This window comes from Podarcis vaucheri, assembly GCF_965113315.1.
Source record: "Podarcis vaucheri genome assembly, chromosome: 4".
Lineage (NCBI taxonomy): Eukaryota > Metazoa > Chordata > Lepidosauria > Squamata > Lacertidae > Podarcis > Podarcis vaucheri.
Genome location: NC_138762.1, coordinates 25,661,093 through 25,675,868, shown reverse-complemented (window position 1 = coordinate 25,675,868; position 14,776 = coordinate 25,661,093). Strand labels below are relative to the sequence as shown.

Sequence of the window (14,776 nt, the reverse complement as noted above, 5' to 3'; positions counted from 1 at the left end):
TGTGTTTGGAATAAACGTGACTTTGAAAAGGGGGGAGGTTGTGAATTTATCAATTTATTTTCGCAGGAAACAAGCTATAGCAGCATAAAGTCATCTTAGCTGAAAGCAACCAGTATTTGACATCTGTACAGTATTTGTAAGTTTACAAATATATATGACTTCAGATTTCAAACTAATCACAATAAGACAATCAGAATTCAGAGTTGGATCAGGAGATGCTGCCGATTCTCACTTCTCACTCGTTTGACTGCAAATTAAAGACAATGACCAAGAATCCCCATCTCCTAGGATGTACCCAATAACTGATTTGAATGTTTGGGTTTTGTGGATGTAACCTACCTCCATTGACAAACATCTTGTTTTTCACTATGACCTGATAGGTATTTAATGCTTCTGCATACATTTCATTAGCAGAGTACTGGCTGGCCAAATTAAAGAGAACCTGAAAGAAAATAAGTGAGAACATTTATATCCTATGATAAAAACAACCAATTTTGAATTTCATAATCACAAAAGATGCATCAGTCAGCACAGCAGCAAGAGAGTAGTTGCCCCCTGGAGGAGCCAGAAGCAGCAGCAGCATAATGGAACGACAACACCAGCAACTGGCTTCACTATGGAGAAGACACTATTTCAGGGATGTATTGTCTCCCTTCCTTCACTAAATCCCCCTAGATCCCAGGTGGCTGGATTAACGTCGTAGAGGCAGGACAATGTATAGTTCTAATTTTAGGCATTTACAAAATTCATCCGAGTGTCAGCATTCACATGTGAATTTCACCATTCTTCACGTTTTAGACATGCACTCTATTTGATAAACTGGAATACTGTTCTTCTTGTATATATTCCCCCCCCCCCCCGAACTGTCATTACCTTCCTCAAGTCCTTGAGAAAGGGTAGGACAGAATCTGATCTGCTAAATAGACAAGTACTTACAGTGTAAGTAAGATCTAAGTTGATGTTGGCAGGAGACATAGTTTGTTCACGTTGTCTTACTAAAGCTCTTTCCTTTCTTCCAGCATCTTTCGCCTTTTCAAGAGCCTTAATTAAAGAAACAAATCACATTTCAGTAGCACCTTCTGCCCTTCTTTAGAAAATACTGTATGAAACAATTTATTTTCACTTATACAAACACATTTTTATAGCATAAAGGCGATAAGCGGAAGAACAGTAAAAGAACAAGAAACAGCATATTCACATAGAAAGAATGATCAAATTGGAGATATAGTAGAAATTGCAGCTCTCATTGTACTTTCTGGCTAAATTCAATAGTGTTTCTTTAGGGACAAGTACACACACACCAGGGAGCTAGTAAACAATCTACATCTGTCTCTATATAGTTTAACACCACTAAATAGCCAGGAGAGTTTCCATGGCCTGGGTTCTAAGAAGTGCATTTTGAGAACATTTCTTCCAGGAGGAAATGTACTGTGTCTGAAATAGACAGGCCAGTGGCCAGTGATGAAGTGCTAGTCAATTTAAGTGTTTCATGTACAATCCATCACATATAAACATACTTGCAAGATGGCTCTGCACAAGTGCACCACCACTGTGTTACCTCTAACAAATGAATGGGCCGATTTGTGTGGCAAATGACTTCCAATGTTATGGGATATTCACGGAATGCTTCTTTGTGGCAGCCATCTCATATGCTTCAGCTATCAGTATGCCAACTAAGCTGAAAGCAGCAACTCAAATGAAAGGCTATGACTTACCAACTTTAAGTCTCCACAACTGTGAGCAATGCAGCTTTCTTCAACTAACTCGTTCACTTTTTTTTCCAACTGCTTAATCTTTCCCTCCGGACTAAAGTTAGGGAACACAATGGAATCAAATTATCATGAAGATCCACAAACACCATGACAAAAATTAAACACCATTGGTAATGTGTGCTTTAAAAAAAACCCCCAACAACTGACTAAGCTGGTGATGGGAGTCTTCTCTGGTGGTACATTTACAGAATACCCTCTTCAAATGTGGGAGTTTGCCTGCTACCATCAAGGGGTTGGATTCAAATGTGTTTTGCATGAGCAGAAAGGCACTTCCACCCATGAAATGTGCCCCTCCTCTAATTCCAGTGATTCTTCCTTCACACTGCAGTACCCTACTCTCCATCCCAAGCCACTCTGGAGGGTCCCCCATCCTCAAAAGCATATTTCAGTGAGAACACCCTGTTGCATGAGCAGAAATCAGCTTGCACTTCCCTGGTTCCAACCCACAGACTGGGGGATGGGGGAGGGAATCACCTGGCACCTGAAAGATTTCTGGAATTGGAATAATTGTTTTATTCTCATATCTGTTCTGACTTGTATTTTAATCTTCCAACTTTTGATGATGCAATTTCTTTTTTAAGTTGCTATTATTATTGCAATTGCATGCATCAATTTATTGTAGTTTTTTATAATCTTATAAGCCTCAGGTATACACAAATAAATAAGATATAAAGACTGATGTGATCCTTAGCGGTGAGCTTTTCCAGTTGCTTCAAACAGCTTTATTCCTTACATGAAAAAAGATTTTTTACTTTTACCATGTCACTCTGATTTTTTATCCAAACAGAACCCTTGAGGATAATCATTCAGTTCCCTTCTACAATTAGCTTGGTGCTTAGCCTTTTAACTAAGCCTTGGCCAACAGACTACTTTGCATCTGTTTGCCATGGGAAATATTTTATTAACGTTGATTTACATCCTTATTTTTGTACTGCAGTCATTGTTTAATTCTGCATCATCAGCCTCACAAGGAACATTGCAATGGAACGCAATCAAAATTTAATAAATATTGATGATGCTAAATCACAACACATTTGATCGTTAAAAGGCATGCCTTACTTGGTGGTCTAGGAAGAAGAAATTAAAAGAAGCTGCTGAAGCCCTGTTATTTTTGGCTGCTTTAAGATTCTGCTGTTATTGTGCACAGCTGGCCAACCTCGTTCTGATTTATGTCTGCAGATCCACCAACATGTAAATAATATATTTTTGAATTCATTCACGCTAGTAGATATATAGCTAAAGGCAGCTCTGTTGTTAACTTATTAGCTTATATATTTAAAAATCAAAACGTGATAGCAAAGCACTTTCCCACAGAAATCAAGCTAAACTTTGTACAACTGACCATATAATGAGAAAACCCCGGACCACTGCTACATTATCAAAGCCATAGTGTAGCAACCTAAGAAAAATAAAGGCACAGCAAAAAGCCTCTTCTAATCAAATTATTTTCTTTCTCTTCAGAATCCAGATGCACAAATGGTGGAATCTTAATGAAAAATTACTGAACAACAACAACAAAACAGATCTGAAGCATTTAACTGCAAAAGTCAAACACTGTCCACATACCTATCTTCATTCTTTGTTTCTAGGGGAGGAGCTGGTCCCCTTGCTTGACCAAGAGGATCAAATACAGAACCTGCAGATTAGTAAACAGTGGGAACTGTAAGAAAGTGCCTTCCCAAGGCTTTTAAAAAACCTATTATTGCCAAGGATTCTTCTAAAACTGTACCTCTGGAAACTGCTTTGGTGTAACCTGCTGCCTGAACTGCTGTCATCGGTCGAGCAACACCATCCTTTAAAAACAAAAGCTTATTTGTATGGATAACTGAGGAAGCAGGACTTTAGAAATTATATCACTCTGAATTATATGACCTTTTAGGTACTTTATAATGAATACACTAGTTGAACTCCTGTCAAGACTGCAATACTCTACAACAGAGATGGAGAATGGCATCTGGCCAGGACTACATCCAAGAATTATTATTTATTGTTATTATTCATTAATTTTATATACAACCCTTCATTAAAAGATCTCACAGCAGTTCGCAGAATAAACAAATTGGCCCACCCTTCACAGGCCATTTTGACAAATGGGCAGAGCCACTCACCCACCAAGCACCTGATGGCATCAGGCAATTCAAACTTGAAGTCATAGAGCAGGAAGATACCCTTTCTTTGATAGAAAAAGGCAGCAGCAGAGGCTTATCTCAGAATTTAGTATTGTAGCGCCACCATGCTAAGATCACAGATGATAAATGCTTCTTGTTCTGTTATATTACTCTGCTGCTGCTCTACACGCTTACTTTGGAGCAAACCCCACTGACCCCAGTGAGCCTTAGTTCTCGGTAACCGTACTTTACTAAAATGCATCAGTCTTAGAGGTATTCAGAATAATCTTACACTATTCTCTTTAAACAATCTAATTTTACCATTTCTAAAATACTGGTCATGTTTAGACATAGCAAAAGGCTGCACAATATATGTTGAAGTTTCCCCCCACCCCTGTAGAACAAATGGGGGAAAGGAGACAATGGTTTTACTAATGGATTGCTCCTATTAGATGATATGTCACATTGTCTCAGGATGCTGGTAAATTATTATTGGTAGCCCTCCTTCAGGAGCTTCCAATGTAAGAAAGACTAACAAAGGTACAATACCAAAGGCTGAGAAATGGTGGACATTGTATTCTTCCCTGGTACTCTAAGGAGCTGTGGTTGACGAAGCAGGCTATATGAAGACTGGATTGCAAGTGATGCAAATCTTGCTCTGAAGCCAACTGAACACACACTATGGCACATAATCATGCCTACAACATGGGTGAAGGCAGCAAAGAAGTCATTCTTCACTGCATCTATTGCATCCTTGAGGAGTCAGCTGGCAGGGGTGTTGCATGAGGACCAGAGACTCATTACCCCAGATTCAAGGGACAGACTCCTGGAGTACATGTAACTAGCTGTAAGAGCTTTGCAAGACACTTTGAGGGCAAAGTCATCTGATTTCAAAATGACTTAGATGCTACCAAACCAAATCCAGTTGAAGTCTCCAATGCTACATCTGGCCCACTGTTACGGGATCATTTCCAGTTGATGCAGCCTGATGATGCTGACAGGATAGTCGCAGAGATGCAACTGATCACATGCCCTCTGGACCCCTGCTTTTACTGGCTGATTAATCACTTGGATTAATCTAAGTCATGATAGCACAGCTTCTGCATTTGACTGTATTACAAGATAAGAAGCACATTTAGGACTTGATGCCAGAGAGGTGCTTTCATCAAATGTTGCAGAGTACAGAACATCTTCAGGAATTTGACCAAGATTACCCCTCCTGCAACCTGGTGGCAACACAACACAACCTGAAACTTTTCTAGCTTTTTACCTACTACAGATTCCTCCATTTTCTGCAGCATGTGAAAGAAACTGGTTTATGTTTGGAAATACACCAAATCAAGCAATAAACTGATATGTGAAAAGGTGTAAGCTTGTTTTAATCTAGACACACCTTCAGCTTTTAGAAGCCCATGATAAATACAAGGACAAATATGAAGAAACAAACCGATAATGATAGCTTAGAAAAAGAGACAGATTAAATTTAATGTTGTGCTCATTGAGTTTTGTTCTCCCTCCCCTCTTTTTCTCAGCTCTTTTTCTGTCTGCTTGAAGTTCAACTCTTCACCATAATGACCTGTCTCTTGACTTGCTTTATACATTACACTGATGCTTGTCTATAAACTAGAAATAATTGTAGCAATATTACCTGTACAGCTGCTGTCATTGGTCTGCCCATTGATGAAGATAGTGTTGTCTTTGACTAGCACAATGTAAGAAAATATTTAAAGTCAATAATCACTGCATGCTCTGCTTCTAAGGGAAGAAAAGGACTGGATCTCAGAGGACACTGTTCTAATACTGTAAAGGGAACACTGCTCTATTATTACAGAATTTACAGAACTAAGGATGGGAACTCTCACTGCAGATACCAGATTTCTAAAACTGCAGCAGAGAAAGATACAACTCCAATTGTCTTCTCCACCCTGCACAAGCAACACTAGCTTCACACTGATGTTCTCTGAAGTGGGAAAGTAATCTCATTCAAAGAATGGCAGGTGAAACAAACCATGAAAAAGACAAATGCCAACAAGTACCAGGACCAATTCCTGGGTTTGTACTATGTGACCTGAAGACCACCCTGAGATTCTTCAGCTACAGAACTTCACTTGTCACTGTCTGGCATCAATCCCTGTTACATCTCTGCATGATGTGAGACCCATCGGTATGCAACCGTATAGGCTTATTGGAATCAGAAATTAAACAGCAATGTGTATTGGTTCATTGGAGAAAGTGCTGAGCCAAAGAAAGAAAAGCTGAGTAAATTTCAGTACAAAATAAAAACTTACCCCATATCCAGTAGCTAAGGGTCGTGAACCTGATGTACCTGGAACTTTGGCTGTAAGCTTATTAGAAAAGATTAAAGGTTAAGCAAGAATGATGTATTCATTCAAATAAAGTAGCATATTAAAAATATAATTACTACAGAAAATTACAGTAAAGCTATATACCAATTTCTAAAAATGTTTTTTCCCTTTATTCGTGAGAAAATACAAAATTGTTTTAATGTCATTATGTTGTGTTTTTGGAGCAACCTCTTGACAAGAGACTAAAAAGTCGTGACTCTCTCTCAGAATTCAGACAAGACTGTCTCCTACTGTCCAAAAACAGGGGCATTCATAACATATCAGATCTATTGAAGCAACAGACCAACCTACTGTATTACTAAATGGTTGATCAGAAAGTCAACACTGATAGAAAATCATCTGTTCCTCAGCAAGAAAGTATGTGCCTTGTGGGTATGAGGCCACAGATATGGCCCCCAGAATCTTTCTTTAAGGAATCTCATGTAGCTAGTCTCAGAAAAAACCCCTCTGCTCTGGACTTTGAAGAGCTGGGTTTGAGAAGTACTGCTAGTCAGTATGAACAGTGCTTGACTAGAATGATGAAACATACATAGATGAATACTTAAGTGGTAACTTATGCGCAGTTATCAAGGAAAACTTTCATTGCCCTTTTGCACATTTCTCTTCAATTCCAATAACTTGCTAATTACTGCATATGTTCAGTGCTTGATCATAATATGCTGTCCTTACTGCATCTCGGGAATCTTAGCATAATTTTCTGAGCAAAACATTCCAAGGGGCACAACTGAGAGTCACATATTTGGAGTCTGATTACAGAAGAAAACTACTTGCGAAGTCCCAAGGGCACAAATGTAAGAAAAGTGCAAACTGCACAATGAAAGGTACAGGATAATAGTTGAGGAAAGTTATGGCACTACACATGCTACTTCTGCTGGGCATGAAAATAGCAAAGGCTGCTGCTATCTTAAGCATACTCAGCAGAAAGAAAGCCTTGATGAACTTAGTGGGACTAATAAGCATATAGGCTGAACTTGTTACAGCAGAAATGCAGCTTCTGGAAGCGCTCACACATGCTTACTTTGATATATTTTAATTCTTAATATTTACTTACAGGAGGTCTTCTACCATGACTAGTTTTCACAGCTTGTTGAAAAGCTGGATCATTCTCTAAATCCTAAAACAACATAAAAACAGATAAACATTGGAATAATTAACTTCGCAATTCATTTTGTTTGCTGGTGTAGTTAGATAATACAGACATGCATTTCATTTGATTTTCACTAACTTGTTCTTATAGGGTGATAGAGAATGAAACCACTTAAATTGATGGACTTAAGTTACAGCAGGTTGACTTCGAGTGTGGCTTACATTGGATATCACCCATGGCCTTTGCTACATTTGTATGCAGACTCAGAGTAGTACATTATTTCACTAGCTCAAGCTTTTTAATATCAATTATGCTGATCCAAACTGTTCTGCACATTTCATTTCCACTTCTATGCAAAGTAGCAGGCGGTCATGGAAACAGAGAATGTGCTTCCTTATCACACCAAAACTGTAAAATATCCAAATATAAACTTGGTATCACCATATTTTTACCTCTGTATCAAAGGTAGGATTATAGTCATTGTAACCAGAATAAATATCATCTTCATCTGCTTCGGTTGCCAGGTGGACATTTTTCATCATTTTAACCTATAAAACATTGACTACGTTAAAATATTTACCTTTATCTTCAGCGTTCAGTAAGCATTCAGTTAGTCCAGTTACATAAATTGTTACAACATATAAATTATGCATTAAACTAGATTACTTTTGCGGTATCTTCCAATTATGAGTGTCTGCTCAAGTCTTATTGCGTTCATTGGTTGTTACAAATATGTGTGCAACTTAAGTCTTTTTCTTCTGGGATCAGTTTATGCTCACTGAATATTTTATGGATAAATTATTTAACAGCCCAACAAAGTATAGTCTTTGTGTTTGTGGATCAGGCCAGATCAAAAACATTGTGTGCTATATCCTATGTTGTCCTTTATGCAATCTACCTATGGAAAGGTCCCTCTATTCATTTCAAAATTTACTAAGAAGCTTTTCAAAATTAGATGACTGCTGTGCTGGCCAATGTAAACAAGCTGGTTACCTAAAGTAGCTTTATAGGTGCTAGCTGTGAGGAAGTTACATTTTTATTATAGGACCCACAACAGTGACAACTGCCAGGGAGATTGTTAAATAAAATGATTTTGAAAACTTTATAACATTAAGTTTTGATAACCTGCAGTCCTAAAAGTTGGTACATTTTTAACTTGCTCTTGGAATGCCTTGATTTTTTTGTGGTTCACAATGTAATGACCATCAGTTGCAAGCAATAAAACCAGACTGATAAGGATCAAGTATATACTTCTAATGGAATAAATCAGGTAAGTTATAATCATGGGCATAGCCAAGGGGGGGGGGGCGAAGGGCAGCTGCCCCCCCCTGAAATCCATAAAAATCAATACAAATCTGAGATTATGCCCCCAACAAAAGCCTGCCACCCCTAACAAAAATCCTGTGTACTATGCCCACGGTTATAATTCCTAACAGCGTTTGAACAGATAGTAATCGCTCAGCTCCATCGGCACACACTTTTGTGTAACAGTTAACTTGCATCACCGATGCTCTTGCACCAGCAAAATCAGTTTCTTACTGATATTTGTATTTGCATTACAAATCATAACAAGAAAAAACCCAATACAAACCATCACAGCAAAAAAAACCAAAGTGTTTTTTAAAGAAAAACGTATTAAAATGTAATGCTTACCTCAATGGACGTTAAACTTCTGGAATCGGGAGCTGCGATGAGCTACTCCAGTTGTGTCGGTTTTCCTATATAGTAAAAGCAAACACCAAGAACGAGAGTTACACTGCTGAAAGTATTTTTCAAAACAGTAAAATAATTACAGAATAATAAAATTTTTAAAAACCTGTAAACGTAATAAGATTGACAACCAATATTCAGGAAATTTGTCAGACGCCCAGCAAGTCCGCGCTGCCTTCCCTCCCTCTACTCGGGCGACCGACGCAGCCCCGGGTCGTTGTCAACGTTAGGGCCTATATCTCTCCCTCGCAAGCCCACAATGCACCCCTTCAGGTTGCTTAGCGACGAGAACGCTCTGCTCGGAAAGAATTAGAGCATGCGCAATAGCACAAGGTGAAGCTACTGCATCCTTAGCGCGCCCACAGTTTTGGTCACGTCCTACTTCCTAGCGCGAGCATAAGGACGGGGTTTGGATCATAATGCGAAGGGAGCACTACAGGGAAATAAAAGGGAAAGCAGAAAAACAGTGCAATTTGTTGTATAAAAGGGGAACAATTTAAGGGCATAAATAGGATGAGTTTAAGCTATGTAAGATTTCACAGTCATATGCAATTATCCTGATTAGAATCCTTTTTCTTATTATTTAAATAAGGATCAGGCTATGCTCCTCGTCAGTTAGAAACTTCTAACATTTTCCCGCTGTTCCAGTTTGTAAGGTTGCCCTAAAGTGGTTTAAACAATGGGAACATGTGGCTTGATGGCACAATATTTTGTTGGAACTTTCATCTCTTTATTAGTATGCACACTTCCTGTTCTGGATGGATTGGTGCAGTTCCACTTTGATATTTAGGTTGTGTTTAATGACAAGAAACAATTTGTAGCAGGTTTGGTTAATTTGGAAACCCGGGTAAAACAACAGTGATTGATGTGGGAGTTAAAAGAACAGGAAGGAGTAATGAAGGAATCACAAATCCATGTTAACTGATTTAAGTAGTTTCTAGTAATTTTATTTTCTACTCTGTCTCAGACCCCACACTTTGTTAGCTAAGCTGACAAGCTGCCTGATATCCAAAGATTTGTGCTGTGCATATTATGCACAAAGCCCAGTGCCTATTTTCAGAAAATTGGAGACTTGATCCTACTGCTGCTGCAGTGCATATAACAATTTTGTAAATACATGTCATTGTGCATGCATGACAGCTACCTCAAAAGTACCTCAGATTGTAAAGTGAATGTGGCTTACATTTTCAAATTAGACGGAAGCTGGTTTTAAGGGGGAAAATACATTAAACAGCAGTCTTTCCCAATAAAACTACATTGTAGATATGCATTGTGGTTAACTTCATGTATACTGTACACAGCTTCAGACACCACCAGTGGGAGTGTACCAGAGTAAACAGTAATGTGCATGTCGCTTTATTTTATGGGGCCAGCTTCTGTTGGTGCAGGAACATAGAAGCTTGTTAGTTATACATAATTCTACTTGAGTAACTGAAAAGCTTCTATATGTCTACATATAGGAAATGTCCCCCAAAAACCTTTACTTTTTTCCTTTCTAACACTAATTGGAAGGAGGCAGATCCAGAGCAATGAATCACACAGAGATGCAAGAGGTAGTCTTATCTGTGATAGAGTAGGTAATCTTTTTGCATCTCTGCATAGAGAACGACTGAGTGCTATAATCATACCAGCCTGACATAGATGGCAGAATTGCCTACCCTCAACAGTGACCAGAAGGAAATAAAGTTAGAGTGAATCACTTTTGCAGGGATGTTGTAGACATCCTCCTTTGTGGTGGGGTACTTCTGGGCTCACACAAGCCTTTAATTAATACAATGCGTTTCTCATGGCCCACTAATAGATCTCATGTGGAACAGTTTGGGGATTACTGGTGTAGGATAATAGTACATGTTAAACAGAAAAGGACATGACAGAGCAAGGAAATATTTTCACAGCATTTAACAGAACTGCTTATATAGACTAGGAAATACACACACACACACACACACACACACACTATATATATGATAATAATATTCTATAGACTAGGAAAGTAAAAGTAAAAGTGGGTTTATGTTTTTCTTTTAATTTATACCAAGCCCTTCAAAAAGTACTTGGGCCAATTTACAGTACAGTGGTACCTTGGGTTAAGAACTTCTGGAGTTCCCTTCTTAACCTGAAACTGTTCTTAACCTGAGGTACCACTTTAGCTAATGGGGCCTCCCACTGCTGCCGTGCCGCCAGAGCACGATTTCTGTTCTCATCCTGAAGCAAAGTTCTTAACCCGAGGTAATATTTCTGGGTTAGCAGAGTCTGCAACCTGAAGCATCTGTAACCCGAGGTACCACTGTAACTAATTAAATACAAAAGTACCCCAAAATGTGCAATACAATTTTTTAAATGGCCTTCTAAGCCCTATGAATTTTTCCAAATTATGTGGACAATGGGGAAATGAAATGGAAAGGAACACCGCTTCCATTTCATAGTATATGGCAAAAGTCCATAGAAGCCCTGTTGACAGGTGCCTATCTCTGGTCTCTCAGAGTAAATATTGACTATTTAGTAGCATATCACTTTCTCCTTCCTCTGTCTCAGCAGAGGAATTAGGGGATTTGTTTGTGTATCCTCTTTCCCTGAGTAATCAGTGGAATTAAAGTTTTTCTGCAACCTTAGGCATGTCTACTCAAAGTCCCATTGAATTAAATGGATCTTACTCTCAAGAAAAACGTGTATGGACCGCAGCCAAAATATTGGAATTGTGACCAATATGACTTTCCCCTTGGCAGCACACCTTGGCTTCCACCACCTGAGGTGACATCTGCCTCAGTTTGCCTTATAATAATAATAATAATTTATTATTTATACCCCACCCATCCGGCCGGCTTTCCCTTGAATTTGTCGAATCCTCTTTTAAAGCCTTTCAACTTGGTGGCCATCACTGCCTCCTGGGGAGAGAGAAAAGGTGGTGGTGGTGAGTTCTCTCCCCCCCCCAAGCTTTCAAATACCGCAGCCAAGGAGGTCACCACCCCACATCCCTTGGGATGGAGTCCCTGCAAAGTGGCTCTTCTGAACCCCTGCTGTGCAATCCTTCCCAAAGAGAAAGAGGTGAGTAAAGTAGCACCGCAGCAGTCACGAAATTAAGAGATGCCTGCTTCTTGGGAGAAGAGCAATGACAAACCTAGACAGCATCTTAAAAAGCAGAGACATCACCTTGCCAACAAAGGTCCGTATAGTTAAAGCTATGGTTTTCCCAGTAGTGATGTATGGAAGTGAGAGCTGGACCATAAAGAAGGCTGATCGCCGAAGAATTGATGCTTTTGAATTATGGTGCTGGAGGAGACTCTTGAGAGTCCCATGGACTGCAAGAAGATCAAACCGATCCATTCTGAAGGAAATCAGCCCTGAGTGCTCACTGGAAGGACAGATCCTGAAGCTGAGGCTCCAATACTTTGGCCACCTCATGAGAAGAGAAGACTCCCTGGAAAAGACCCTGATGTTGGGAAAGATGGAGGGCACATGGAGAAGGGGACGAAAGAGGACGAGATGGTTGGATAGTGTTCTCGAAGCTAGCAGCATGAGTTTGACCAAGCTGCGGGAGGCAGTGGAAGACAGGAGTGCCTGGCATGCTCTGGTCCATGAGGTCACGAAGAGTCAGACATGACTAAACGACTAAACAACAACAAAGCAGCACCTCCTGCTGCCTTTTCTGGCTTGCGCATGCGCTCTCTCTTTGTGGGACCCTCACAGGGCCCGATCCTCCGAGCCGCGCAGCACTCCCCCAGAAAGACGCGGAAGAGGAAGCCATATATATATATCTGGATGCATAGCCATAAGGGGAAAGCAAAGTCGCTGTGGAATCTCTCTCTGCCCGCCGACTTCCTTCCACAACGAAGAAGGAAGAAGCAAATGAACCCCCTTCCTCGCCCCCCCTCCGCTGCAGAGCCCCACGCGCCCACCCGCCTCTCTTTTCCCCTGACCCGGGTAACCCTCATCTGGAGACGTTCCCTCTAGCCGCCGCTTGGGGCACCCGGGGAGCCAATAGGAAGTGTTCTTATCTGGGAGCCAATGGTAGTGGCCGTGACATCCCTTGGAATTGGGGGGTGGCGGGGTGGGGAGGAAGCGCCGCCTTGAAAAGGGATCCGCTGCCCCACGTTTCCCCCCCAGTGGCTTTCCCCGGGTTCTCCTCCTCCTGCTGTGTGAGTGCTGCAACCTGAACTTGGCACGATGGATCCCGTGCAAGAGGGACGTGTTGTGATTGTTGGCAGGTAAATCCCTTGACGAGGGGCTCTCCTGTTGGCAAGGAGAGAGGAGGGAGAAGGGTGTTTAAGTCCGGGAAAGGGGATCCTGTGCCCCCCCTTCCCCCCAGGAAAGCGCGAAGGACGTGGAACCTGCCTTTTAGGCGTGGGATCTTCAAAGCCACCAAACCACAACTTACACTGGCATTTGCTGTTGCTGCAGCAAGGTGTTAAAAAAGACAAAACAAATGAGTAACTTTCCTGCGTGTGAATAGAACACTTATCTAAGCCATTTAATCTGTTTGCGTTTAGTCTGTACAGATTACCTTGAAACACATGGAGAGCTAAAGGACATTCTAGGTGAATAGCAGCACGGGAAAAAGTCCATTGCCAACATGGAAATTCAAAGTGTGGTGTGTTTTGGAAAGCTTTTATAAACAGCAATATGTAGATTTTTGCCAAGATAATTTTATAGTGTAGTAACTTGATTGAAATCTGGATAGCCTTCAGGTTGTATGTGTTGTTCTTTTTTTCCTCCCTCTAAATTAACTGCATCTAATTAAAGTAACAGGAAATTTGTACCTAAAATTAGTGCTACTGTGTGTGCTTGCTTATAATTAAGAAAAAAAGAGCCCTGCTGGATCAAATGGAAGGCCAGCATTCTGTTCACTTCGTGGCTGATCAAATGTCTATTGGAAGCTCACAAATGGCTTTAAAATATATATGCCTCTGTTTTCCCCGTTTGATAAGGCCTAAAACTCTGGCTTGCTTATTTTTATAATTGAATGTTTTCGCCCCAACCTTAACTCTTCAAACGCAGTCTTGCTGCCTGACCGCAGAACATAAGAGGTGTGAATTGTGTTTGGAGCATGTGCCTTTTACGTTGTCGCATGCTGTTAGACTAAGGCAGCAGCTAGGGGTTGCACTCAGTTATGCATCGGTCACCAGTGGTATGTAGAGGGTAAGGTCAAACTTTGCCCAATGGCAGCACCAACTGGGAAACTGCTTAAATGTCGGAAATTGGAACACTTCAGCTAGCACAGAACAAAGGTCAACCAGCAATTCTTTCTGTGCTAGAGGTTTGTTGGTAGTCTGTTGAGGCTACTGCACTGTGGACTATGAATTGCTGTCAGATATGTGATTAGGAGACTCTCTTGTAAACTAAGTGAATGAAAGTACTGGTACATGTTTGTTCTGAATATTGAGTGTATGTCTGAATAAAACTGTGAAGTAGATGACCTCTGTAACCTTTATGTAGAATTGCACCAGTATTGTTCCTGTATCCTGTTAACTGATTAAGAGAACCAGTGATAAACAAATCATGTTTATTGCCAATATTTAACACGACTATTAACTGTATGAAAACAAAGTACCATTGAAATCAGTAAAACTACAAGGAAAGTGTGTGGTCATCAATGCCTTTATATGTGGAAAGCTTTAATTTCCTATGGCGAATATGGCAAAAAGTGTATTGTATATACATTTGCTATTATAAGGAAAATACTGACAATAAACTGATCAGAGGTTCAAGTAAGCCTTTTCTGAAGTCTAAAAGCAT

General features: G+C 40.3%; 2 protein-coding genes across 3 annotated transcripts in view; one reads left to right on the top strand and one right to left on the bottom strand.

The window, feature by feature from the left end:
- IFT88 (intraflagellar transport 88) overlaps positions 1 to 9,308 on the bottom strand; it is a 34,237-nt gene extending 24,929 nt beyond the window's left edge. Inside the window, exons 1-11 of one of the 2 annotated variants that reach the window (XM_082220272.1) lie at positions 9,175 to 9,308; positions 8,987 to 9,051; positions 7,786 to 7,881; positions 7,298 to 7,360; positions 6,169 to 6,225; positions 5,529 to 5,582; positions 3,502 to 3,565; positions 3,339 to 3,408; positions 1,716 to 1,806; positions 937 to 1,041; positions 340 to 442 (exon numbers count right to left, since the gene is read on the bottom strand). In XM_082220272.1, the coding sequence (XP_082076398.1) occupies positions 340 to 442; positions 937 to 1,041; positions 1,716 to 1,806; positions 3,339 to 3,408; positions 3,502 to 3,565; positions 5,529 to 5,582; positions 6,169 to 6,225; positions 7,298 to 7,360; positions 7,786 to 7,875 (697 nt within the window). In that variant the 5' untranslated portion in view covers positions 7,876 to 7,881; positions 8,987 to 9,051; positions 9,175 to 9,308. Of the gene's footprint in view, positions 1 to 339; positions 443 to 936; positions 1,042 to 1,715; positions 1,807 to 3,338; positions 3,409 to 3,501; positions 3,566 to 5,528; positions 5,583 to 6,168; positions 6,226 to 7,297; positions 7,361 to 7,785; positions 7,882 to 8,986; positions 9,052 to 9,149 lie in introns of both variants that reach the window. The other variant, XM_082220273.1, reaches the window with a different exon arrangement.
- Positions 9,309 to 13,063: 3,755 nt separating this feature from the next.
- Positions 13,064 to 14,776, top strand: part of CRYL1 (crystallin lambda 1) — a 37,561-nt gene continuing 35,848 nt past the window's right edge. Inside the window, exon 1 of the mRNA XM_082220336.1 lies at positions 13,064 to 13,248. Within this exon, the coding sequence (XP_082076462.1) occupies positions 13,208 to 13,248 (41 nt within the window). The 5' untranslated portion in view covers positions 13,064 to 13,207. The remainder of the gene's footprint in view (positions 13,249 to 14,776) is intronic.